The 26,664-nt window shown below is 52.1% G+C and overlaps 2 protein-coding genes across 20 annotated transcripts in view; one reads left to right on the top strand and one right to left on the bottom strand.

Moving 5' to 3' along the window:
* Positions 1–38: 38 nt before the first annotated feature.
* SPI1 (Spi-1 proto-oncogene) lies at positions 39–25,511 on the bottom strand. Of its 4 annotated transcripts, none has more exons than XM_028833436.2 (6): positions 25,273–25,511; positions 22,592–22,691; positions 11,251–11,304; positions 5,049–5,236; positions 4,060–4,222; positions 39–725 (listed from the first exon to the last, which is right to left on the bottom strand). In XM_028833436.2, the coding sequence occupies exons 1-6, from the start codon at positions 25,315–25,317 to the stop codon at positions 406–408; spliced, it is 870 nt and encodes a 289-aa protein (XP_028689269.1). In that variant the 5' UTR covers positions 25,318–25,511; the 3' UTR covers positions 39–405. The 4 variants fall into 4 exon arrangements, with proteins under 4 accessions (XP_028689269.1, XP_028689270.1, XP_014969784.1 ...); XM_028833437.2 differs by having other exon boundaries at positions 22,592–22,688; XM_015114298.3 differs by lacking the exon at positions 11,251–11,304.
* The window catches only part of SLC39A13 (solute carrier family 39 member 13), a 61,254-nt gene continuing 35,154 nt past the window's right edge, over positions 565–26,664 (top strand). For all 16 annotated transcript variants that reach the window (XM_077960856.1, XM_077960850.1, XM_077960860.1 and 13 more), the window contains exons 1-2: positions 565–699; positions 19,629–19,748. The gene's annotated coding sequence lies outside the window, so the exon portion shown is untranslated. The remainder of the gene's footprint in view (positions 700–19,628; positions 19,749–26,664) is intronic.

The following is a 26,664-nucleotide window of genomic DNA, read 5'->3' as shown; positions in this document are numbered from 1 at the left end:
ACAACAAATTTTAAAAGAGACTCCGTGCTGCAAGAGGATGGATTGAGAATAACTTTACTTGTTTTCTGGGAGGAGGTTAATGGATGGGAGGGGTGAGAGGGGAGATCTGATTTACACATGGACTTGAGACTCCCAAGGAAGTACCCCGGGTCGTCCTCAGCAAGGTTGCCCCGGTGGGGTCTGACGCCCAGGTGGCCTCCCGGGGCCGGGGCGGAGTCCTGGAGGGAGGCGAAGCGGGATGTGGAGGGGGGCTGGAGTGGGGGGAATGGGCGGGTGAGGCGAGGCCCGGCCCGCCACAGTCCTGCCTCTGGGCCCCGGGAGCGTCCTCCCTGTGTCCGGGCCGGGCGAGGGCTTAATGCTATGGCCAGCCGGGAGGCCTGGCGGGGCCCGGCGGGGGCTGTGGGCTCAGTGGGGCGGGTGGCGCCGCTCGGCCAGGCCCCCACGGCCCAGCACTTCGCCGCTGAACTGGTAGGTGAGCTTCTTCTTCACCTTCTTGACCTCTCCCGTCTTGCCGTAGTTGCGCAGCGCGCGCGCCATCTTCTGGTACGTCATCTTCTTGCGGTTGCCCTTCTGGATTCCCCAGCGGTGCGCCAGCGCCTCCTTGTGCTTGGACGAGAACTGGAAGGTGCCCTTGTCCTTGTCCACCCACCAGATGCTGTCCTTCATGTCGCCGCTGCGGAGCAGGTCCAACAGGAACTGGTACAGACGGATCTTCTTCTTGCTGCCTGCGGGGGGAGGGCCCGGTGGGAGGGGGCCCGGGGGCCCACATGGGAGCCGCCCCCACCGCCGTGCGCACACACGGGGACCCGGGGACGGGGTGGCCAGGAAGGGCAGGAGAACGGCTGCCCCAGCCCGCGCCGGGCGTGCACACACAGCGCACCCACACTCACACACACAAACAGCCTCTGGCCTACACACAACCGTTCACACACACCCACTCACGCACTCACACACCCCTATGCACACACACTCGCACCCACACAATGCACCAATCGCATACACATGCTCACACACCCACATAACGCACCCACTCAGCCACACCTGCTTGCACCCATACACACCACGCCCACAGCCACTTACACACGTGCTCACACAGCGCACCTTCTCCCACTCACGCTCATGCTCACAGTGCACCCACTCACATGCTCACACCCACACACCTGCTCACACATACCCCCACTCATACCTACTCACACGCACACACAATGCTCACACATGCTCACACACGCCCACACAATGCACATGCTCACACAGACTCACACCCACATGCTCACACACATGCTTGTGCAATGCACCCACACCCTCACACCCGCTCACACACCTGATTGCACCCACGTAACCCACCCACTTGCACATTCACACCATCTGCTCTCACACACGACACACCCACTCAAACTTGCTCACACACACCCACACAATGCACTTGCTCACACCCACACATATGCACACAAACACACCCATTCACTAACATGCCCACACACTGGCACCCACATGACACACCCACTCGCACGCTTGCAGCCACCTGCATGCTCAAACCCACACACTACATCTGCTTACACATTCACAACCCATTCACACCCCACTCACACCCACTCATGCTCACACCTCATTCACACCCACTCACATGCACACAAACACATGCAATGCACCCACTCACATGCACACACACTCAGACCTACTCACACCCCCAGATGCACGGTCACACCCACACAATGCATCTTCTCACACTTATACACATGCCCAGTCACACCCACTCACACATACACCTCACACCAGGTCTCACACACTCATGTGCTCACACGCCTGCTCATACACCTCACACCAGGTCTCATAATCACACCTGTTTATATATGCTTGCACAAACACACACCTGCTTACACATCTCACATTGCTCACCCTCACACCTCACATTGCTAACCCTCACACACACAAGCCTCTGCTCAGCACACGCATGCTTACATACCTCACACCATTCACACACACACCTACCCACTCACACATGGTCACACCTGCCCACACCTGCTCACACACATATTTGCACACACAGACCTCACACACATCACATTACTCACCCACACACATGCCCCTGCTCACACACTTATGCTCACACACACCTCACACCATTCACTCACACACACCCACTCACACTTGCTCACATGCTCACCTGTTCATACAACTCACACTCATACCTCACACTACGTCTCTCACACACACATGCTCACACGCTCATGCTCACAGACATGCTCACACCTCATACATGCTCACACCTCACACACACCCACTCATGCTTACACGTCACACATTCACACCCACTCACATGCTCACACCTCACACATAATCACACCTCACACACATGGTCACATCTCTCAATCACACCCACTCACACACCAGCCCACACATACCCACACACACATGCTCACACCTTATATGCCCACACCTCACACATTCCTGCTCACAGGCTTGCTCACACCTCACAGTTGCTCACACATGCACTCACAATGCTCACACCAGCTCATTCACACCTCATTGACACCTGCTCACTCATATTTCACACCACTTACTTGCACCTCACTCACACCTGCTCACGCATGCACACACATTGTACTCATACACACCCACTTGCATGCTTACACACCTGTTCACACACAACCAGACACCCACTTGCACACTCATGCTCACACACATTCTGCTCTCACACCCACTCAGCAGCTCACACACCTGCTCACAAGCTCACATGTCACATCTGCTCACACCCATTCTCTTGTTTTTGAGACTGAGTTTTGCTCTTATTGCCTAGGCTGGAGTGCAATGGCATGATTTTGGCTCACTGCAACCTCCGCCTCCCGGGTTCAAGCAATTCTCCTGTCTCAGCCTCCCAAGTAGCTGGGATTACAGGCATTCACCACCACGCCCAGCTAATGTTCGTTTTTTTTAGTAGAGACGGGGTTTCGCCATGTTGGCCAGGCTGGTCTCAAACACCTGACTTCAGGTGATCCGCCTGCCTCAGCCTCCCAAAGTGCTGGGATTACAGGCATGAGCCACCATGCCCAGCCCACTCACACCCATTCTCACACACTCATTCATATATCTTCTGTCTCACACACACACGTTCGCACACCTACTCACATGCACACCCACTCACACACCCAGGTGCTCAAGCATGCCCTCACCCCCCACATACACCTGCTCACGCACAAGAACACACACATGCTCACACATGCTAAAACACATATCCACTCACGTACATGCACAAACCTGCTCACATATACAGATACATACTCACACACCCCAGCTCACACCTTCCTGCTCACACACACCTGCTTACATACACCCTCAAACATGTTCACATCCACTCACACATCCACTGACACCTACACACACACGCCCATTCACACACTCACTTATATCACACACATCCCTGCTTATATACACATTCACACACACACTTGCTCACACACCTGTCATACCCCCACTCACACATATCACTCACGCCTGCTCACACCCACTCACATATACCATGCTCACATCCCTGCTCACACACGCATACCCACACAATGCTGACACCCACTGACATGATCATACATGCACACCTCACACACGTGCACACAACCACTCACACACACTGAAATACATTCATATGTTGATACACACAAACATGGCCACACCCACTCTCATCCACACCAGCTCTCACATTCACCTTCTCACACACCCACTCAGCCACTTGCACACATGCACCTGCCTACATCTGTTCACACACACACTCACTCTGCACACTTGCTCACACACACCCAGATCTACACACACTCATGGCACAGAGACATACACACCTGGCACACTTCATGGAGATGCCTGTATGCACTCACAGCAGATACACACACACACACACACATAGAGACGGCCACAGACAGCCCCACAAAACACATACATTGGCAAACATGCACACACACACACACACACGCAACTCGGCGGCATGGCTGCTGGGTCAGTTGGCCTGGCTGGGTGGGGGAGGGCACAGACACAGCCAGGGTTGGGGCCAGGGTGGAGGGCCAGATGCCCCACCTGTCTCCCCAGGCAGGAGCCCAGGCCCAGGCTCCAGGCCGTCCGCCTCGCCGTCAGACACCTCCAGTGGGGGGCTCTGCCGCTCGCCCTCCTCCTCATCTGAGCTGGGCTGGGCTGGGGACAGGGGTGGGTACTGGAGGCACATCCGGGGCAGGTAGGAGACCTGGACGGTGGGGGAAGGAGATCAGAGTCAGGAAGGGCCAGCTTACAGCTCAGAGGGGCTGGGAGGGAGGTTAGCTGGGGAGAGAAGGAGTGCAGAAGGCAGGGGACAATGGCAGGCACAGGAGACTGGAGGAAGGCCAGGGAAAAGTGGGGCCAGTTGAGGCGCTGCACATAGGGTGCAGGCTGTGGGGCCAGGGGTGCTGACATCCAGCCCACCCAGCCCTCCCAGCTGGGCCTCCTGGTTTAGGGCTGTGGGCACCGGGGAAGCGGTGGCTTGCTCCCCTCCCTGCTGAGGTGTTATGTGGGCCCACAGTGGGCTGGTGCTGGGGGCTGGTGCATTGGGTCTGGAAGGGGGTTTGATAGGTGGGGTGATGAGTGGTGGAGGGACCCTGGAGGCCAGTAGGGGTGGTAGAGGTCAGCAGAGGTCACTGATTCAGATTAGGGTCAGTAGGGAGGGTCACTGGGGAGAGGCAGGGTCAGTAGACATGTTCAGTGACTTGGTGTGGGATCCATGAGGGCAAGTGAATGGGGGTGGAAGACAGTGAGGCCCACGAGGGTTCACAACAAGGCGTTGGGGTGGGGAGGCTCGGTGAGGTGCAAGAATTATCTGGGGTCTGTCCATACTCGGGGTGAGATGAGATAAGGGGTGTGGGGTCACGAGGTCACTCGGGGGGTCAGGCAGCAGCCGTTGGGGCTCCAGCCGCCGTTGGCGCTGTGGGGCAGGAAGCCGAGTTGGGTAAGAGCCTGTGTCAGCTTCCTGTGAAGCTCCCGGGCCCCACCACAGGCCTGGCAGTCTCCTGGGGGACGGGGCAGGCGGTGGCACGCACCTGGTGGCCAAGACTGGGATGGGGTGGCACCATGGGGGTGTCGAGGACATGCATCTGCTCCAGCTCCATGTGGCGGTAGAGCTGCTGCAGCTGCGGGGGCTGCACACTCTGGAGCTCCGTGAAGTTGTTCTCGGCGAAGCTCTCGAACTCGCTGTGCACGTGGTGGGGGTGGAAGTCCCAGTAATGGTCTGTGGGGGACAGCCAGGCAGTGTGGGGTGAGCTCAGGGTTGGGCAGGGCAGGAAAAGGTTGTAATAACATTAAATAATACTGCCAGGCCATATGGGGCCTAACCATCTCATTTAACGCTCGCCACCTGCATGGTTACTCTAGGACTGCATTTTATAGATAAGGACACTGAGGCTTTGAGCGGCTATAGCATGCCCAAGGTCAAAAGCATGCAGGTCAGAGCCAGGACTCAGGGCTGAAGCAAAGCTCGTGTTCTCAGCAATTCCATCCTGATTCCCATGCAGTCACACAGACTAAGCGTCTAATCCTGGCTCTGCCGTTTACTTGCTGTGTGACCTCATGCATATGTGTGGCCTCTCTAACCTCAGTTGAGTTGCCTGTAAAATGGGGATCACAGTTATTGGGAGGATACAAATGAGTACACATTTGTAAAACACCTCGCACCAGAGCTGGCCCTCAGGGAAAGTTGATTCCCCTCCCATCCTGTTAAAATCTCCCGGCCCGGGCTGGGCGCGGTGGCTCATGCCTGTAAACCCAGCACTTTGGGAGGCCGAGATGGGCGGATCACGAGGTCAGGAGATGGAGACCATCCTGGCTAATGTGGTGAAATCCCATCTCTAGTAAAATACAAAGTATTAGCCGGGTGTGGTGGTGGGCGCCTGTAATCCCAGCTACTCAGGAGGCTGAGGCAGGAGAATCGCTTGAACCAGGAGGTGGAGGTTGCAGTGAGCCGAGATCACGCCACTGCACTCCAGCCTGGGGTGACAGAGCGAGACTCTGTCTCAAAAAAAAATAAAAAAAAGAAACCTCCCACGGGTTCCTGAGCTCCCTGGCTGCCCACAGTTTCTCTCTCTCTCACACACACACACACTCACAGCCTTGTCACATGGCCAAGGTGTGACAGCAAAGTCATAGGGCTGACATTCCTCACACACCAGAACTTGTCCAGGCACACGGTGGCCCTTCCTCTTCAAAGCCATGACCTTAGGCAGTGGCACCTGTGTTCCCGTGAAGTTCCTGGGACCTGAGACTTTCCTGGAAAACCCCCTGTGGGTCCCTTGAGAGTCTGCGGTGGAGTGGACTCAAGTCCAGAGAATAGCCCCATGCCACTGAAAGTCTTGGAACTGGGGAAGATCTTCAGCATGAGCACATTTTCCAGGAACAAAAACTGCCACACATCTGTGGGACTTCCTGGGTACAATTCGGGGTCCAAAGTGAAATGTGGTAATAAAGTGACAAGATCGGCTGTCTCATGTGGGCCAAAGAGGGAGCCTATGAGACTTCAAGTCCAGACTGTGTCTCTGGGACAAGTCCACCACCAGCCATGCGTGTGTGTGTGTGTGTACATGTGTACACAGGTGTACACGTGTCTGTCTGCTTGCCTCTCTCTTTCTCTCTCACACAAACACCTACTCACACATCCCTAATAGACAATGATGATTTTTTTTTTTTTTTTTTTTTTTGAGAGGGAGTCTTGCTCTGTCACCCAGGCTGGAGTGCTGTGGCGTGATCTCAGCTCACTGCAAGCTCCGCCTCCCAGGTTTATGCCATTTTCCTGCCTCAGCCTCTCAAGTAGCTGGGACTACAGGCGCCCGCCACCTTGCCTGGCTAGTTTTTTGTATTTTTTTAGTAGAGACGGGGTTTCACTGTGTTAGCCAGGATGGTCTCGATCTCCTGACCTGGTGATCCACACATCTCGGCCTCCCAAAGTGCTGGGATTACAGGCTTGAGCCACCGCACCTGGCCACAATGATGATTTTTGGTTCCGGACTGGATCTCAGAGTACTCGCTTTCTAAACCTGCTCAGTGGTGGTTTTGCAGTGTGACTGTGGACAAGACGTTTTTTTCTCCCCGAGCCTCTCATTCCCCAGTCTAAAAGTCAGAAATGCACCTGGGTAGTTACTGAGGCCCTGTCTACATGTATAATTATTTGGCCCCACAGTCCAGACAGCCCAGACTCCCACCTTTAGGAAGCCACAGGGCAGAGAGGAGAGAAACGCAGAACTGGGTTCCAGTTCTGGCTCTGCCATTTACCACTGTGTGACAATGGGCAGGTCATTCTATTTCTCCAAGCCTCAGTGTCCTCATCTCTTAAATGGAGCTAACAGTTATACCCATCTCACAGGCTTGTTTTGAGAAGCAAATGACCTATTGCTTGCAAAGTGCTTAGACTAGAACTTGGCACAAAGTAAGACCTTGATAAACATTAACTTCATCATTATCATTATTATTATTAATAATAATAATAGTTTATTCTAAAGAGCCTAGATTCCCACTGAGTGAGGTTACACCTATAATCCCAGCTACTCAGGAGGCTGGAGAGGGAGGATCACTTCAGCCCAGGAGTTTGAGACCAGCCTGGGCAACATAGTGAGACCCTATCTCTACAAAAAAATTTTTTATATTTGCCAGACATGGTGGCACACACCTGTAGTCCCAGCTACTTGGGAGGCTGATACGAGAAGAGCGTTTGAGCCCAGGAGTTTGAGGCTGCAGTGAGCTATGACTACATCACTGCCTGCAGCCTGGGTGACAGAGTGAGACCCTGTCTCTCTCTCTCTCTCTCTCTCTTTTTTTTTTTTCTGAGGTGATGTCTCACTCTGTTGCCCAAGCTGGAGTGCAGTGGAGGGGCTTACAAAAAATTTTTTTTAACTAAAAAAAAAAAAAAGAGCCTGGATTAGCACTTGAGCAAGCATAGAGCAAACGCTTTTAATACATGTTTCTTTCCTCTTGTTCTCCCTGCTCCTGGCCACCTTAGTCAATGGCCCAGAGAAATAATTTCAGGGGACCATGTTGTCACTGCAGTTGAAGCCCAAGCATGGCATTCATGAGGGCAGGGACTGGTTTTGTTCACCTCTGTATTCCCAGTGCTTAAGTAGAGTAGACACTCGACAAACATTTCCTGAATGAATGAATGAATTATTGCCTCTTTTTAAAAATAAAAATGTCTTTCTAGGCCAGGTACAGTGGCTCATGCCTGTAATCCCAGCACTTTGGGAGGCCGAGGTGGGCGGATCACATGAGGTCAGGAGTTCGAGACCAACCTGGCCAACGTGATGAAACCCCGTCTCTACTGAAAATAAAAAAATTACCTGGGCATGATGGTGGGCGCCTGTAGTCCCAGCTACTTGAGAGGCTGAGGCAGGAGAATCACTTGAACCTGGGAGGCGGAGGTTGCAGTGAGCCAAGATCACACCACTGCACTCTGTCCTGGGTGACAGAGTGAGACTCCATCCCAAAAAAAATTTAAAAATCTCTTTTTAAATTGAGATGGAATCTCACTATGTTGCCTCCAGCTCCTGGGCTCAAGTAATCCTCCCACCTCAGCCTCCCAAAATGGTTTTGTTACAGACATGAGCCACCAAGCCCAGCCGAATCCTAGCCTCTTAAGAAGCCTCTCAGGCCAGGCGTGGTGACTCACGCCTGTAATCTAAGCACTTTGGGAAGCCAAGGTGGGCAGATCGCCTGAGGTCAGGAGTTCCAGACCAGCCTGGCCAACATAGCGAAAACCCGTCTCTACAAAAATACAAAAATTAGCTGGGCGTGATGGCAGGTGCCTGTAATGTCAGCTACTTAGGAGGCTGAGGGAGCAGAATCCCTTGAACCAAGGGAGGCAGAGGTTGTGGTGAGCCGAGATCACGCCATTGCACTCCAGCCTGGGCAACAGAGCAAGACTCGGTCTCAAAAAAAAAAAAAAAAACCTCTGAGACTCTCCTCTGCAAAATTATCTAAACCTGAAGCGAAAACAAAACAAAACTTAATTTGCATTTTCATCTTGCAGTGAGCTAACAAGATCCTGAAACTCTCCTCGCTGTGGGAGAGTTTGCTCTGCTCTTTAGTGCGGAGGCTGTCCTGGGGCTCTGGGATTTGGTGAGAGGATTCCTCTCCAGTTGTTGATCCCTGCTTCAGCCTCACTCCTGGTTCTGCCCATTTTTGCCTTCCCCTGCCCAAGTTGGAGTGCCCTGGTATAATGCCGTATGGATCCTGCCTATCAAACCCCCATGCCCGAACCCACTCCCACTCCAGGGCTGGAGGCACCCTGAGTGCATGCACTCCATAGGTATGGGGTAAGAGGCACCCGACTGCTCTGTTTTCCTCCCCACCCCCACCTCTTCTAGCTCTTCAAGCTCCACTTTAGACCTATGACCTCGCTGTGGTGGTCCCAGTCTGAGGCCAGCATTTCCCAAAGCTGGTCTCAGTTCACCTTCATCGGTCACTTGGAGAGGCTGGAAAAGCCTGTAAATGTGGGGTCCTGCTGGAGACCCACTGAAGCAGAAGCACTAAGGGGAGCTGGGAATCTGCATCTAAAACCATCCAAGGAAGTTTTGTGCTCACGAAAACTCTGGAATTCCACCCGGGGTCTCCTGAAGGCTGCAACAGAGACTCCCGAACTACAATTAAGGTTTCAGAAGGTCCAATGGCTACCTCGCCTTTACCCATGATTTAGTGCTCAGGCAATTATGTAATAAATACTGTCTGGTAGGCAGAACTATTCCAAATATGGAGCCCTCTGTGAGAACACAATACAAGGAATCCTTCCTAGTGCAGAGGTCAGCACTCCTGGGCTCTTCAGACCTCATTTCCGGATGACTCTTCGAGAACAAATTGCTTTATTTCTTTGTGTCCCTTCACTGGGCCACCCAGACCACACATTCGGGAGTCACCCACATGCCCCCTTAGCGTGACTCTCAGCTCCTAGAAAGAATATAATGTCATTTGCATAACACTTGGACATGGCTCCAGACCCTCACTTCTACAGATTGATAGGCACCCAACACGCAGTAGATCTCAATCCCTTTTTGATCAAATGATCAACAAAAGTTAGCTTTTAATGTATTTTTTATACACCAGACACTGTGCTAAGTGTTCAATCCACATTATCTCATTTAATCCTAACCCTAGCTCTCAGGAAGTGGCCACTACAGTATAATCTGTCTTTTGCGTGGAAGGAATCTACGTCTCAGAGAAGTTAAGTCCTTTGAAGCAGATATTGATAGAATTAGGACCCAAACCCACCTGTATCTGACCCCAAGGACTGAAATCTTACCACTACACCATATCACCGCTGAGAAACAAGATGATTAATGAAAAATTTAAGTAAGACCTGTGGTGACGCCGAGAGATTTTTTATTTTGTATTTTTGAGATGGAGTCTCACTCTGTCACCCAGACTGGAGTGCAGTGGCACCATTTTGGCTCACTGCAACCTCTGCCTCCTGGGTTCAAGTGATTCTCCTGCCTCAGCCTCCCAAGTAGCTGCAACTATAGGCGCATGCCACCCCGCCCGACTAATTTTTGTATTTTCAGTAGAAATGGGGTTTCACCATGTTGGCCAGGCCAGTCTCAAACTCCTGACCTTGTGATCTGCCTGCCTTGGCCTTCCAAAGTGCTGGGATTACAGGCATGAGCCACTGTGCCCAGCCAACACTGAGAGATTTTAATGGCTACTTTTATCCACCATCATTACCCATCACCTGTCATTCTTCATCCAACCTACATCCATCTATGATTCCCCCATCGTCCACCCATCCTTCATCCATCCATTCATCATGGAACCATTATCCATCCAGCTATCATCCAGCCAGCCAGAAATGACCCATTCATCTTCATCTCTCATTTCCTCGCTCTAAACCAGTTCTCAATCTGGGGCCAAAGTCCTACCCACACATCCCTAGTCTTACTCAGTTTTTTGGTGTCACTAACACCTGTACGTCATGAGTATAAAAATAAAATCATATTCAAAACAACCCCACAAAAAATGTCAAGCCTTACGTGTCATTCAGCTGACCTTATCTCCTCAGAACAGAACCTCCAGCCTGAAGCCCTGGGCTCTTCCCAGGGGAACAAAAGTGTGATCAAAACAGAGAAGAAAGATGAGGAATCAAGAAAGGAGGGGCCAAGAAAAAAACCTTCTCAGAAGATCATAGACCACTAGACTAGGGCTCCCGAAGCCCAGCCTCTCCTGAAAATTATTCAGACGTAGAAACAGGCTCAGAGGTCGAGGCAGGTGGATTACCTGACGTCAGAAGTTCGAGACCAGGCTGGCCAACATGGTGAAACCCTGTCTCCACTAAAAATAGAAAAAAATTAGCTGGACGTGGTGACAGGTGCCTGTAATCCCAGCTACTCGGGAGGCTGAGTCAGGAGAATCGCTTGAACCCAGGAGTCGGAGGTTGCAGTGAGCCAAGATCGCACCATTGCACTCCAGCCTGGATGACAAGAGTGGAACGCTGTCTCAAAAAAGAAAAAAGAAAAAAGAAAGAAACAGGCTCAGAGAATAGACAACTGAAGGTTTCATGGCACTTGTTACTCTCTACCTTGGATTCTAATTATTAGAGTTTTAATTCTTTCCCTTGTTACAAAGATGGATCTTGTAGAACCTGTGTTTTATTCATTCCACAGCATCCAGCAATGTGCCTGGCATATTGCCTATTAGACAGATAGGCTGGTGCAAGATGGAGGGCTTGGTAGGTAGAGGGAGGGCTTGGTAGGTAGAGGGAAGGACAGTTGGAAAGATGGCTAAGTGGATGATTAGATGGGTGTGTGAATAAATTAATGAATGGGTAGATAGTGCTATGAAAGGATGAAGAAGTATATGGAAATTGGATGGATGGATGGATGGATGGATGGATGGATGGATGGATAGAATTCACATTTTGGAACTCTCTTTTCTTCATCAATCCTATTGTAGGCCAGGCATGGTGGCTCACGCTTGTAATCCCAGCACTTTGGGAGGCCGAGGTGGGTGGATCATTTGAGGTCAGGAGTTCGAGACCAGCCTGGCCAACATGGTGAAACCTCATCTCCACTAGAAATACAAAAAGTAGCCAGGCGTGGTGGTGTGCACCTGTAATCCCAGCTACTTGGGAGGCTAAGGCAGGAGAATCACTTGAGCCTGGGAGGTGGAGGTTGCAGTGAGCCAAGATCACACCACTGCACTCCAGTCTGGGCAAGAGTGAGACCCTGCCTCAAAAAAAAAAAAAAAAAAAATCCTATCGTAGATAGCAAATTCCACCATACTCATTAGGATAGCTACTAGTTAAAAAGAAAAAAAAAGAAAAAAGAAAGAAAATAACAAGTGTTGGTGAAAGTGCAGAAAAATTAGGATACTTGTATACTGTTGCAAATGTAAAATGATGCAGCCACTATGGGAAATAGATGATGGTTTAATTTCTTTTTTTTTTTTTTTTTTGAGACAGAGTCTTGCTCTCACCCAGGCTGGATGCAGTTGGGCAATCTCGGCTCACTGCAAGCTCTGCCTGCCGAGTTCACACCATTCTCCTACCTCAGCCTCCCGAGTAGCTGGGACTACAGGCACCCGCCACCACGCCTAGCTAATTTTTTGTATTTTTAGTAGAGATGGGGTTTCACTGTATTAGCCAGGATGGTCTCGATCTATTGACCTCGTGATCCGCCTGCCTCGGCCTCCCAAAGTGCTGGGATTACAGGTGTGAGCCACTGCGCCTGGCCGATGATTTAATTTTTAATAAAACTAAAAATAGGCTGGGCGTGGTGGCTCACGCCTGTATTCCCAGCACTTTGGGAGGCCGAGACGGGCAGACTGCCTGAGGTCACAAGTTCGAGACCAGCCTGGTCAACATGGTGAAACCCTGTCTCTACTAAAAATACAAAAATTACCCAGGCATGGTGGTGGACACCTGTAATCCCAGCTACTCAGGATTCTGAGACAGAAGAATCACTTGAACCTGGGAGGCAGAGGTTACAGTAAGTTGAGATCACGCCACTGTACTCCAGCCTGGGTGACAGGGTGAGACTCCGTCTCAAAAAAATAAAAAAAAAAATAGAATTAGCATATGATCTAGCAATCCTACTTCTGAGTATATATCCAAAAAAACTGAAAACAGGGTCTTTCCACACCCTTCTTCATAGCAGCTTTCTTCACAATAGCCAAACGGCAGAAGCACCCCAAGTGTGGGATGGCTGGGTACACAAAATGTGGTGCACGCATGCAATGGAATATGATTCAACCTTAAAGATGAAGGAAGGCCGGGCGCGGTGGCTCACGCCTGTAATTCCAGCACTTTGGGAGGCCGAGGCAGGTGGATCACGAGGTCAGGAGTTCAAGACCAGCCTGGCCAAGATGGTGAAACCCTGTCTCCACTAAAAATACAAAAAAATTAGCCAGGTGTGGTGGCACGCGCCTGTAATCCCAGCTACTCAGGAGGCTGAGGCAGGAGAATGGCATGAACCCGGGAGGCAGAGCTTGCAGTGAGCCGAGATCACGTCACTGCACTCCAGCCTGGGCAACAGAGCGAGACTCCGTCTCAAAAAATAAAATAAAATAAAATAAAAAGATGAAGGAAATGCTGACACGTGCTACACCATGGGTAAATGGGTAAACCTTGAGAACGTTATGCTAAATGAAGGCATAAAAGAACAAATACTGTATGATTCCACTCATGTGGGGTACCTAGAATAGTCAAATTCATAGAGACAGAAAGTGGAATGGTAGCTGCCAGAGGCTGGGGGGAGGGAAAATGAGGAGTTGTTGTTTATTGAATACAGAGTCTCTGTTTTGCAAGTTGAATTATAGAGATGGATGGTGATGTAACGTGAATATATTTAATATCATAGAACTATACACTTAAAATGTAAAGAAATGGTTAAGAAGGTAAAAAAAAAAAAAAAAAAAAAAAAAGTGGTTAATGTTATGTGTATTTTACCACAATTTAAAAGTAATAGGCTGGGCACGGTGGCTTATTCCTGTAATCCCAGCACTTTGGGAGGCTGAGCCAGGTGGATCACCTGAGGTCAGGAGTTCAAGACCAGCCTGGTCAACATGGTGAAACCCGTCTCTACTAAAAATACACACAAAAGAAATTAGCCAGGTGTGGTGGTGCATGCCTGTAATCCCAGCTACTCAGGAGGCTGAGGCATAAGAATCACTTGATCCCAGGAGGCAGAGGTTGCAGTGAGCTGAGATCACTCCACTGCACTCCTACCTGGGTGACAGAGTGAGACTCTGTCTCAAAAAAGCAAAGAAATAAACAAAAAGTAATAAACAATAGCAAATCCTGTGAGCCCTTCAAAATCTATCTTGAATCTGTCCCCCCCTTTCTGTCTCTGTTGCCTTGTCCAGGTCACAAGCATCTCTTTCCTGGATTATTCCAATAGTTTCCTCAATGTTCTTTTTTCCAGCTCCTATTCTCGCCTCCTTTCCATCTGCTCTCCACCCAGAGTGACCTTTTAAAAAGCTTATTCAGTTGAACCATGAGGCATTGGGAGAAGATACTAAAAACTTCCAGAGAAAGAAAACAAAAGAGAGAGAGAGAAAGAAAAAAAAAAGCAAATGAAACAAACAAAAAGCTAGGTTAATTATGAAAGAAATTTAAAAGAATATGGAGTGGCATCAGACTTCATAGGAAAAACTCTAGTAACCAGAAGACAGTAGAAAAATGCTTTCAAATTTTGAAGGGAAAAAATTATTTTCAACCTAGATTTCCATACACAGCCAAACTGTGATTAATCAAGTGACAGCATAGAATAAAAGACATGAGGCAAAACACAAAATAAAACCATCACCACCACAACAAAAACCTCACCTCCCACACACCCTTTCTTAGGAGGCAACCATGATAACAAATCTGTACAAAACATTTGCTATTTCCAGGCACTGTTCTAAGCACTTGACATACAGTAGCTCGTTCAGTCCTTACAGCAGTCCTGTGAAGTTGGTGTTGTTATGAAGAAGTTGAGGCACAGAGAGGTTGGAGATCTTGCCCATGGTCCCCCGGATAGCAATGGAGGAGATGGGGGATGAGTTTCAGCAGCCTGGTTTCAGAAGAAGGGTTCTTATCTCCTTGCTACATTGCCCCTCAGAAATATGGGGGTGAGGCCCGGGCACAGTGACTCATGCCTGTAATCCCAGCACTTTGGGAGACTGAGGCCAGCAGATCGCCTGAAGTCAGGAGTTCGAGACCAGCCTGGCCAACATGGTGAAACCCCGTGTCTAAAAATATAAAAATTAACCGGGCATGGTGGCACACGCCTGTAATCCCAGCTACCTGGGAGGCTGAGGCAGGAGAATCGCTGGAACCCGGGAGACAGAGGCTGCTGTGAGCCGAGATCGTACCACTGCACTCCAGCCTGGGCAACACAGAGAGACACCATCTCAAAAAAAAAAAAAAAAGTCTGGGCGCAGTGGCTCATGCCTGTAATCCCAGCACTTTGGGAGGCCGAGGCAGGCAGATCACTAGGTCAGGAGTTCAAGACCAGCCTGGCCAACATGGTGAAACCCCATCTCTACTAAAAATACAAAAATTAGCTGGGCGTGGTGGTGGGGGCCTGTAATCCCAGCTACTTGGGAGGCTGAGGCAGGAGAATCGCTTGAACCCAGGAGGCTGAGGCTGCAGTGAGCAGAGATTGCACCACTGTGCTCCAGCCTGGGCAATAGAGCGAGACTCTGTCTCATTAAAAAAAAAAAAAAAAAAAAAAAGGAAAGAAAAAGAAATATGGGGATGAGAAAGTACAGGTAAAGGAAGAAAGGACGCCGTGTGGCTCAGCTGAGTAATAGCCACACAGTCATAACAATGGAAAATTCAAATACTGATTTAACAAATATTACCATACACAGTAATGAATTGGGGATGTGTGGGAAAATGTGAGTGTGTGTTGTGAATGACTAAAGTTGAATTCTGATTGTATAAGTAAATAAAATATATCTCAAACTGAAAAATCAAGCTGTTTTGAAAAATCAGGCTGCCTGACACTCAATAATAAGTATAATAATAATAATAAGGCGCTCAATAAATGTTTGCCAGTAAGTAATGCTCTAAGTCTCTATTCCACATCTTCATTTGTACGTTTACATAGCACTCGAATAGAAAGACTGGAGACCGGGCACGGTGGCTCACGCCTGTAATCCCAGCACTTTGGGAGGCCGAGGCGGGCGGATCACAAGGTCAGGAGATCGAGACCATCCTGGCTAACACGGTGAAACCCCGTCTCTACTAAAAATGTAAAAAATTAGCCGGGCGTGGTGGCACTTGGCTGTAGTTCCAGCTACTCAGGAGGCTGAGGCAGGAGAATTGCTTGAACCCAGGAGGTGGAGGTTGCAGTGAGCTGAGATCTCACCACTGCAATCCAGCCTGGGCAACAGAGTGAGACTCCATCTCAAAAAAAAAAAGAAAAAAGAAAGAAAGACAGACTGGAAAAATAGCTTTTATCAATCTCTGATATGCTACATATGTCATGGAGAAATGCAGACTGGCATGATATGAAATTCCATTTTTGAATGAATAAAATATACATGAGTATGTATATATACTTACCAACACTTAGGATTGTATATGCACAATAAAACGTCTGTAAGGATTAACTAAGGTTCTATCAGTGGGAAATGGCATTGAAAAGAGGAGGATGTGTTACTTGATATGCTGTTGTATGTTTTAAGTTTTTGCAGTTAGTATTTGTTACTTTAATAATTAAAAATTAGGCTGGATGTGGTGGCTCACATTTGTAATCTCAGCACTTTGGGAGGCCGATGCGGGAGGATTGCCTGAGCCCAGGAGTTCGAGCCCAGCCTGGGCAACATGGTGAAACCCCATCTCTATAAAAAATACAAAAAAATTAGCCAGGCATGGTGGCACAAACCTGTAGTCCCAGCTAGATGGGGGCCTGAGGCAGGAGAACTGCTTGAACCCCATAGGTAGAGGCTGCAGTGAGCCAAGATTGCACCACTGCACTCCAGCTTGGGTGAAAAAGTGAGACTCTGCCTTTTTTTTTAATTTTCGAGAGGAAGTCTCACTCTGTTGCCCAGGCTGGAGTGCGGTGGTGCGATCTTGGCTTACTGCAACCTCTGCCTCCCAGGTTCGAGTGATTCTCGTGCCTCAGCCTCCTGAGTAGCTGGGACTACAGGCAAGTGCCACCACGCCCAGCTAATTTTTGTATTTTTAGTAAAGACAGAGTTTCATCATGTTGGCCAGGTTGGTCTCAAACTCCTGACCTCAGGTGATCCACCCTTCTCAGGTGTTCCACCCTCCCAAAATGCTAAGATTACAGGCGTGAGCCACTGCGCCTGGCCTAATTTTTTTATTTTTAGTAGAGATGGGGTTTCACCATGTTGGCTGGGCTGGTCTTGAACTCCTGACCTCAAGTGATCCACCTGTCTCAGCATCTCAAAGTGCTGGGATTACAGGTGTGAGCCACCGTGCCTGGCTGAGACACTGTCCCAGCCTCCCGAGGACTACAGGCGCCTGTCACCAAGCCCGGCTAATTTTTTTTGTATTTTTAGTAGAGATGGGGTTTTTTTTTTGTTTTTTTTTTTTTTTTTGAGACGGAGTCTCGCTGTGTCGCCCAGGCTGGAGTACAGTGGCCGGATCTCAGCTCACCGCAAGCCCCACCTCCCGGGTTTACGCCATTCTCCTGCCTCAGCCTCCCGAGTAGCTGGGACTACAGGCGCCCGCCACCTCGCCCGGCTAGTTTTTTGTATTTTTTAGTAGAGACGGGGTTTCACCGTGTTAGCCAGGATGGTCTCGATCTCCTGACCTCGTGATCCGCCCGTCTCGGCCTCCCAAAGTGCTGGGATTACAGGCTTGAGCCACCGCGCCCGGCCGAGATGGGGTTTCACTGTGTTAGCCAGGATGGTCTCGATCTCCTGACCTCATGATCTGCCCACCTCGGCCTCCCAAAGTGCTGGGATTACAGGTGTGAGCTACAGTGCCCAGCCAGGAGAATAACTTGAACCCAGGAGGCAGAAGTTGCAGTGAGCCGAGATTGCGTCACTGCGCTCCAGCCTGGGTGACAGAGCGAGACTCCATCTGAAAAAAATAAATAAAACCCCCAAAATATGTAAAAATAAAAATTAGAAGATTTTGCCCAGGCGCAGTGGCTCACATGTGTAATTCTAGCACTTTGGGAGGCCAAGGTGGGTAGATCGCTTGAGCCTAGGTTCAAGACCAGCCTGGGCAACATAGCGAAACCCCATCTCTACAAAAGATACAAAAAATAGCTGAGCATGGTGGCAGGTGCCTGTAGTCCCAGTGAATCGGAAGGCTGAGGTGAGAGTGAGACTCTATCTCAAAAAAAAAAAAAAAAAAAAAAGGCCAAGCATGGTGGCTCATGCCTGTAATCCAGCACTTTGGGAAGCCAAGGCGGGAGGATCACCTGAGCTCAGGAGTTTGAGACCAGCCTGGCCAACATGGTGAAACGCCGTCTCTACTAAAAAAATACAAAATTAGCTTGGCATGGTGGTGCACACCTGTAATCCCAGCTACTCAGGAGGCTGAGGCAGGAGAATCACTTGAACCTGGGAGCCAGAGGTTGCAGTGAGCCAAGATCGCACTACTGCACTCCAGCCTGGGCAACAAGAGCGAAATTCCGTCTCAAAAAAAAAAAAAAATTGTAAACGTATTTAAATTTTCAGCACACACACATACACAAAAGGTTATTCAGATCATGATCATGTCATTTCCCAGCTCAGAACTCTCCAGTGGCTTCCCATTGTGTGTATGATAAAATACAAACGCCTGCCATGGCCTTCGAGCCCTGCGTGAGCCACTGACCCCTTTGGCTTCCCTTTCTGTCCCCTGCCCTGTGCTCACTGGCCTCTCTGGTCCTCTGTCAGGGTCCTTTCTGCCTTTGCACTTTCTGTTGCCTTGACCTTGGATACCTCTCCTCTACCTACGGTCACATATGAATTACGAGTTCCTTCTCTTAGCTCAGCTGCCACCTCAAAGGCCTTCCCTGACCACTCAAATGAAAGCAGCCCCCCATGTAGACAATCTGCACTACATCTGTGGAAAACAGTCTGTTTGTTTGATTCTTTGTTGTTTTTGAGCTGGAGTCTCGCTTTGTCTGTCACCAGGCTGGAGTTCAGTGGCGTGATCTTGGCTCACTGCAACCTCCACCTCCTGGGTTCAAGCGATTCTCCTGCCTCAGCCTCCTGAGTAGCTGGGAGTATAGGTGGGCACCACCGCCTGTATTTTTAGTAGAGACCAGGTTTCACCATGTTACCCAGGGTAGTCTTGATCTCTTGACCTCGTGATCCACCCACCTCGGCCACCCAAAATGCTAGCATTACAGGCATGAGCCACTGCGCCCAGCCTGTTTGTCTGATTCTTTATGTCCCCGTCCCCTCGCTGGAGGGTGAGCTCTGTGAGAGCAGTGGCTGTGTCTGGGTGCTCACCATGGACTTCCCAGAGCCTACAGCAGTGTCTGGTACATGGCATATACTCAGAGACTATTTAATGGATGGAATAGGGAGGAAAAGTGGACCAGATGGGAAGCGGCTGGCAGGATGGACGAGTAGGTGGGTGGATGGGAGGGTGAGTGCATGGATGTGGGGGTGGGTGGCAGGTTGGCTGCCCCCTGGGTCAGTAGAAAACAACCCAGTTGGTCTCTCACAGAGCCCTCTGTACTTCTCCTACTCCCCAGCCGCTTTGTCCCTCCTGCCTTGGGGGATGCAGTGAAGCTAGCACAGGCCTTGTCCTCTGCACATTACCGTACCTCACAGATTACGTGCCTTACCTCGCTGAATCATCACAGCTCTAGGAGGTAAGTGTTTTCATGCTCTCAGTTTTATAAATGGGGAAACAGGGGCTCAGAGAGGTTATGTTACTTGCCCCAAGTTTTCACAGCTGGTGAGTGATGGAGTCAGGGCTGGGTCAAAACTTTTTCACTAAGCTTTGGTAGCTAAAAATGTGGACAAAGAGGATGTGCAGGAATTGACAGAAGTGTGTGGGGGTCTCTATGGTTGAGTCTTCAGACAATACCTTCCAGCGGGTATAGAAAGGGACAGCCCGGCTGGGCGCGGTGGCTAACACCTGTAATCCCAGCACTTTGGGAGGCCGAGGCAGGTGGATCACCAGGTCAGGAGTTCGAGACCAGCCTGGCCAACATTGTGAAACCTTGTCTCTACTAAAAATACAAAAAATTAGCTGGGCGTGGTAGAAGGCGCCTGTAATCCTAGCCACTTGGGAGGCTGAGGCAGGAGAATCATTTGAATCCAGGAGGCAGAGGTTGCAGTGAGCCAAGATCATGACACTGCACACCAGCCCGGGCGACAGTACAAGACTCCATCTCAAAAAAAAAAAAAAAAAAAAAAAAGGGACAGGCCAGGCGCGGTGGTTCACACCTGTAATCCCAGCACTTTGGGAGGCCGAGGCAAGTGGATCACTTGAGGTCAGGAGTTTGAGAGCAGCCTGGCCAACATGGTGAAACCTTGTCTCTACTAAAAATACAAAAATTAGCCAGGCATTGTAGTGCACGCTTGTAATCCTAGCTACTTGAGACGTTGAGGCAAGAGAATTGCTTGCACCCAGGAGGCAGAGGTTTCAATGAGCCAAGATGGGGCCACTGCACTCCAGCCTGGGCAACAGAGCAAGACTGTCTCAAAAAAAAAAAAGAAAGGGACAGCCCAAATGCCCTGATTGGCAATGATTAACAGTGGGACAGGGCCAGGGCCGAGGATACCTGGGAACACCGGTGGAGTTTCTGGAGGAATTGGGGGTTCATGACCAAAACGGGGTGCCCAGGCATCCAATCAGGAGTCATTCCTAGAGCCCCACCCCAGATATAAGGAACCTGCTTGGGCCCTGAACCAGGAAAACACATGATTTATCTAAAGCGCTCACTCCATCAGGCCCAGCCCCAGGCTCACTGGTTTCCAGCTATGTGGGCAGCGCCCTCATATTACAGGAAGGAAAACTGAGGCTGCAAAAAGCCCAAAGGAAATGCACCCAAGCCCAGTGAACTGAAGAGGGATTGGGGCCAGGGAGAATGCGTCCTTGATGGAGGAGGCTGGGCAGCACTGTTTGTGGGGACCTGAGCCACCAGGGGGCGCCTGTCCTGGGGCCCAGCAGGACCTCCTGGAGTCCTGGAACTGCTTGGGGAGGTGGGTGCGCGGTCTGTGAGTCCAGCAGACCCGGCTCTTCACCCTGGTGGGGAGAGCTGGGGATGGAGTTGGAGGAGGGGGACTTTCTCTCTACATTGCCTGGGTTTTCCACCGAGAGGATGTGTTTTTTATATAATTACAAATAAGCTTGAAGGAATTAAAAAGGATATTTTAAAGGCTTTCTAGACCTGAAAGATTCTAAAAGATGCCTGTGCGTTCTCAGCTATGGTCTGGAGGCATATCCGCCTACCCCCGGGATATGGCTTCCAGCCTGAGTTCCGGATGAATCTGGGGCCCTAAATGTGAACCAGGCACATGTGGATCCCTAGCTGGGCCCATCAGGTTGAGACTGCCACAGGTGTATCTGCAGAATGGAGCTACAGGCATGACTGGCCGCAGGGGTGACCTTCAGGAGTGACACCTTCCTAGGCTGTGGGCCTCTGCCCTCTGAGGTGCAGACACCCCAGTTGCTGGTCTGCCCAGGTCCCAGACGCCCTGAGGAATCCCCACAGTGACGACTCACTCACTGACTGGGCCGCCTCACTTTGGGTCAGAGATGTCCACATCAATAAGCCAAGATCCACTTCGGGCAACCTCCCACAGCCCGCTGCTCAGGTCCCAGGCACCTAATGCCTCTCTCCCATCCCCTGAATTTGCTCCAGGACGGAGGCTGGGCTAGGGGGTGAACAGTCAGACCCAGAAGGACTGGACAGACAGAAGGACCCCCGGCCCAGGCCTCTTCCTCCCACCTCAGCAAACTGGGGGCCTTGGCCTCTGCTGAACAAGAGGTCCCCATAGGGTTTCCTTTGGTCCAGCAGTTCCCACTTATGGGTGATTTTGCCTCCCGGGGGGGATCTGCCAATGGGTGGAGACATTTTTGGTTGTCATGATTGGCCGTGCCCCTGGCATGCGGTAGGTAAAAGCAAGGATGCCACTAAGCTTCCCACGGTGCCCGGGACAGCCCACCCTGGAATCATCCCACCCAAAAGTCAACAGTGCCACGGTTAGGAAACCCTGCCAACCACACATGGCAGGGAGTGTGGGTGTGCCGGTGGGAGTTTGGGACAAAGAGTGACGAGAACAGAGAGGAGGAGGTGCGAGAACAGAGAGGAGGAGGTGGGTAGTTAGGCAGGGGCAGAAGACAAAGCACAGGACCTGGAGAGGACAGACCTGGGTCCCACCCAGCAGCCGTGTGACCTTGTGCAAGTCTCCTAGCACCCTAAGCCGGTTTCCTTGTGTATAAGAAAGACCACAAGGACAGAACCAACAGATAATCATAGAAGAAATGAACCCTGCGCCTTGACACACTGCAGAGGCTCCATAATGAAGGTTCAGGTGCGGGGGTGCAGCAAGGATGCCGCGGTTCACTTCCCCTGAGAGCAAACTGGATCTGATTCTCAGAATTCCAAAGAGGTCCTGGGAATCATTTCTTCTTTTTCTCTCTCCAGACCCCAGGAGCCCAGGCTGGGCCAGGGGGTGGGGGCGTGGCAGGCCCCGTACTCACCGCTGTGACTCTCCCCATCACTGCTGAGATAGGGGTAATACTCGTGCGTTTGGCGTTGGTACAGGTCCGTGTCATAGGGCACCAGGTCTTCCGATGGCTGCTGAGAGAGGAGGTGTCAGGGCCTGCACTGTGTGGGGGGACCCTAACCAGGCCTGCAGCACCCCCGCATGCTGGGTCCCCACCACCTTCCTTGGCTCAATGACTGCGTTGGGCCTACAGTCCTCCCTCTGCCTAGAATTGGGACAGAGAGTGGGGCAGGGGACCCGGGAGGCCTGAAAAGGGGTGACAGGGACCTTGGGGGTCAGATGTCAGAAGAGGACCAGGGTCCCCCCCTGCTGGGCTACTCCCCATAGCCACCTCATGCTCACACTCACACTCATGCCTGTGTGCCCCCATCCTCATCCCACACCCCTCTTCTGGTCACACTGATGCACATGTCCACACGATCCCTGTGACACCCTCACACTCATAATCCCACATGTGGACTCACTCTCATAGCCCCTACCCACCCCGATGCAGGCGCCTGCACACTGTTCCTCTCACACACATCTTCACACCCACCCAGAAGTCACCCACCTCACAGAGATATTGTACACTCAGCTCATGCGCACACGCAGTCTCCTTGACACTCACATGACACCACGTTCCAGCCATCAACACACACACTCACACCCCCAGAGCCACTCACATTCCACCCGCACACTCACCTGCACAGCACACACTCGCCTGCCCAGTCCCACTGTCACAACCTATGCCTCTCACACAGCCTGGGCAAGAGTGGCACCACAATGACCGTCCACATGATGGTTGGTGCAGGGGTCACCGGGGCAGGCTTGGGGGCCGAGGGCATGGAGGGCCTTGATCCCCTCACTCTCCCTCCTGAGTCCTCCCTAACCTCCTCCTTCCCTCCTCACCGCCACCCCCACCCTGTCTCCTTTGCTTCCTCCTCCCCCTCCTCACTACCCTCTGTCCTCCTTTTCTTCCCCCTCCTCCCTGTCCTCCTCCTTTCCTCCTCCTCTTCCTCCCCCCCTTCCTCCCTCCTCCCTGTCCTCCTCCCCCTACTGGCACAGACACAGGGCCGTGCACACCCAGGAGCCTTCCCAACAGTCGTCAGCCCTCCCCGCCCCCACAGTGTGTGGCCCAGGATTGCACAACAGTCACTGTGGCCCTCAGGGCTGGGCTTGGGGGACTGGGGCAGCCTTGGGATCCCACCCTACCAGGAGACACTCAGAGTGACCCTGGAGCTTGCAGAGAGGGCTGGGGGGCCTAGGGACGGCCCAAGGAGCTCTGCCACCCGTTCAGCTCCACCTGGAGTTCAGGATTGAGAGGTCAGGGGTCAGAGACAGTGGGCCTGTGGCTTTCTTGAGGCAGAATTGGCTCTTCCTGAGACAACCTCCATCACCCTCTGCCTGCGCCGCCCCCTTCATGGTCCCAGGTGGGAAGGGGTGTCAGGGTGTGGATGCCACAGCGGGCTGGCTGGTCCTGCCTGGTCCTGCCTGTGTCTGGCCAAGTGAGGAGGCCAGGAGCCCAGCACTGAGCCTGCCCCTCTGGGTTTCCAGGTAGTGGAGCCTCGATGCAGGATGTCAGCCTGACTCTGGTCGGATTGGTGTGATGTCAGGCCTGGGGTGACTCCCAGCCTCCTGGGGTGGCTCTGAGCTGGGGCACGGTGGGGGAAGGGAGCTGCCTCTAGGCCAGGAAAGTGGAGTCAGGAGGGCATCCTGCCAAGCCCTTCCCGGCTCCCCTCAAGCCTCCCTACTCCTGAGAGGTCATGGGGTGGGAAAAGGGAGAAGGGTCCTCTCAGAGGGACCCTGGTCTGATACCTGCCTCAGGCTGCAACTGTCACTGAGAGTGAGGAGCAGTGGCGATCTGCTTCTCTTCTCAGGGTCCCCTGGGGTTCCCACTTTTTCACCCCCAAGATCCAGTCCCTGTCCTTGTCCCAGCCTCAGCCCCCATTCAAACTTGTCACATGCTCACCCCAGGTCCCACCCAGCCCCAATCTCAGTCCTGACCTTGTCCCAGCCCTGTCCCCTGCCGCGCCTCTCCCTGAACTCCAGCCCTGGGGCCAGCCTCAACTGCACTGTCTCAGCTCCACTCCTGGCTCCTTTCCAGCACCGGCCCCTGTCTCCTGTGGGTCCCCCTGTGGGCCTATGGCCCCGACCCTTTGGTCAACAATCATGTCCTCTGTGCCAGGCCCCAGACTGGGTGTTGGGGACCCAGAGTTCCATCAGCCTCGGTGTCCAGGAGCCCCAAGGCCATGGGCCAAGGCTTCTGCCTGTTGCCTCCTGCCTTCAGCCCCTTCCTGTCCAGGGGATCGGCCTCCTCCAAGCCAGTCCCCCCATCTCTCTCCTCTACCTCTCTACCACTGCCCTCACCATCCTCAGCCCAGCACCCTCCCCAGGAGCCCCGGCCTCCGCCTGCCACCCAAGCCCTGTCTATAAATAACTGTTCAGGCCCCACCGATCACAGCCCCACCATGGGCCCGGCCTCAGCCCGCCAGGGCATGCTCCGAGGAAGCCAGTGGCCCCCGCGCTGGGTCTCAGGCCAGGAGTTCCAGGGAGGAAACCCTGACTTCCCACTGATAGCAAGCCAGGAGGGCAGCGGGTGGGCTGGCGGGTTCATGGGCAGGCAGGCAGGCGTCCGAGGGCCACGGGTTGGGCTGGTGGAGGAGTCCCAGTACTCACAGGGGGGACGAGGGGAAACCCTTCCATTTTGCACGCCTGTAACATCCAGCCGGGCTCCGAGTCGGTCAGATCCCCTGCCTCGGTGGGGGCCAATGCAGAGCCCCTCAGGATGGGGTGCCCCGTCGGGGGCTGGACGGTCGTGGGGCGGGTGCAGGGCTCAGGCCTGCCCCCTGAGCTACAGGAGCCCTGCGTGAGCCCCCTCCCTTGACATTGCAGGGCCAGCACAAGTTCCTGATTTTATCGAAGGGCCTGCCGCTGGGAGATAGTCCCCTTGGGGTGACATCACCGCCCCAACCCGTTTGCATAAATCTCTTGCGCTACATACAGGAAGTCTCTGGCCGGCTGGGGCAGGTGGTGCTCAAAGGGCTGGCCTGGGAAGCCATGGGGTCCAGGCCCCCTGCCCAGAGGAAGCTGCGACTGAGAGGGATGACTTTGGGGGCTAAGCTGGGGAGGGAGGTTGGAAGGGAGAACGTGTAGCTCCGCCACACCACTGGGAGGCTTTTGCTCTAACCCAACAAATGTCTGCTGCTTTTGAGATCCCTATGTAGCCAACAGTCACCTTGTTGGGGTCAGAGCTGGAAGGGGTGGCCTCCTGGGGCCTCCACTTTCTGGGGTCAGCCTTGCTAGGTGAGGGCTCTGATCTGGCAGGCTAGGCCTGCCTCTTCCTGTGGCCCTGCACCCCCACTGCCCAGGCTGTCCCTCGGCTGAGGCTGGGCTCCGGGGTAGGGTCTTCAGCACACTGCTGCTTTCTTCCTTTCTTCCTTCCCTCTGAGTCTATTCACATGGGCTTCTCTTCCACTAGAAGAGGGTCCTGGGTCCTTATACCCTTCCCTCCCAGCTTCTTGAGTACCACATTCAAATCCCTAGGGCTCTGTTTCCAGCCCAGGTTTCTCAGTTTCCCCATCCCTTGCCAATGCCTGAATATGAATGTAACCTTCCTAGTTTACAAACCTTTCTTGCCTATCCACCATTCGTCTGTTTTCCCGTGCATCTGTTTGTCTGTCTGTTTGTCCATCCAGCTATCCATTCATCAAGCCCACCATGCATTCACTTATTTGTCCATTTATCCAACTCTCCATATATTTGTTCATTCATTTGTCAGTCAATTCATCCACCCACCCATCTGCTTATCTACTTGTCTGTCTAGCCATCTATATGTCCATTAATCAGCCCGTCCACCTACTATCAGTCCATCAGTCCACAATTCCATCTGTTTATCCATCTATAAACCTGCTCATGCATTCATCCACCTATGCATCCGTCCACCCATCCACTCATCCACCCATCTACCCATCCACTCATCTGTCCATCAACCCATCCATCATCCACCTATCCCTTCATTCATCCATCCATCCATCTACCAGTCCACTCATCCACCCATCTACCAGTCCA

Source organism: Macaca mulatta, chromosome 14 (assembly GCF_049350105.2).
Source record: "Macaca mulatta isolate MMU2019108-1 chromosome 14, T2T-MMU8v2.0, whole genome shotgun sequence".
NCBI classification, from domain to species: Eukaryota; Metazoa; Chordata; class Mammalia; order Primates; family Cercopithecidae; genus Macaca; species Macaca mulatta.
This window is presented reverse-complemented; position numbering and strand designations above follow the sequence as displayed.

Coding starts and splice junctions, on each gene's coding strand:
- SPI1 (XM_028833436.2), bottom strand. CDS start 25,317: ATGTTACAGGCGTGCAAAATGGAAGGGTTTCCCCTCGTCCCCCCT. Junction 11,305..22,591: donor TGATGGGGAGAGTCACAGCG/GTGAGTACGGGG, acceptor TTCTATTTTTAG/TGGAGACAGGGTTTCACCAT. Junction 726..4,059: donor GCTCCTGCCTGGGGAGACAG/GTGGGGCATCTG, acceptor CTCCCCCCGCAG/GCAGCAAGAAGAAGATCCGT.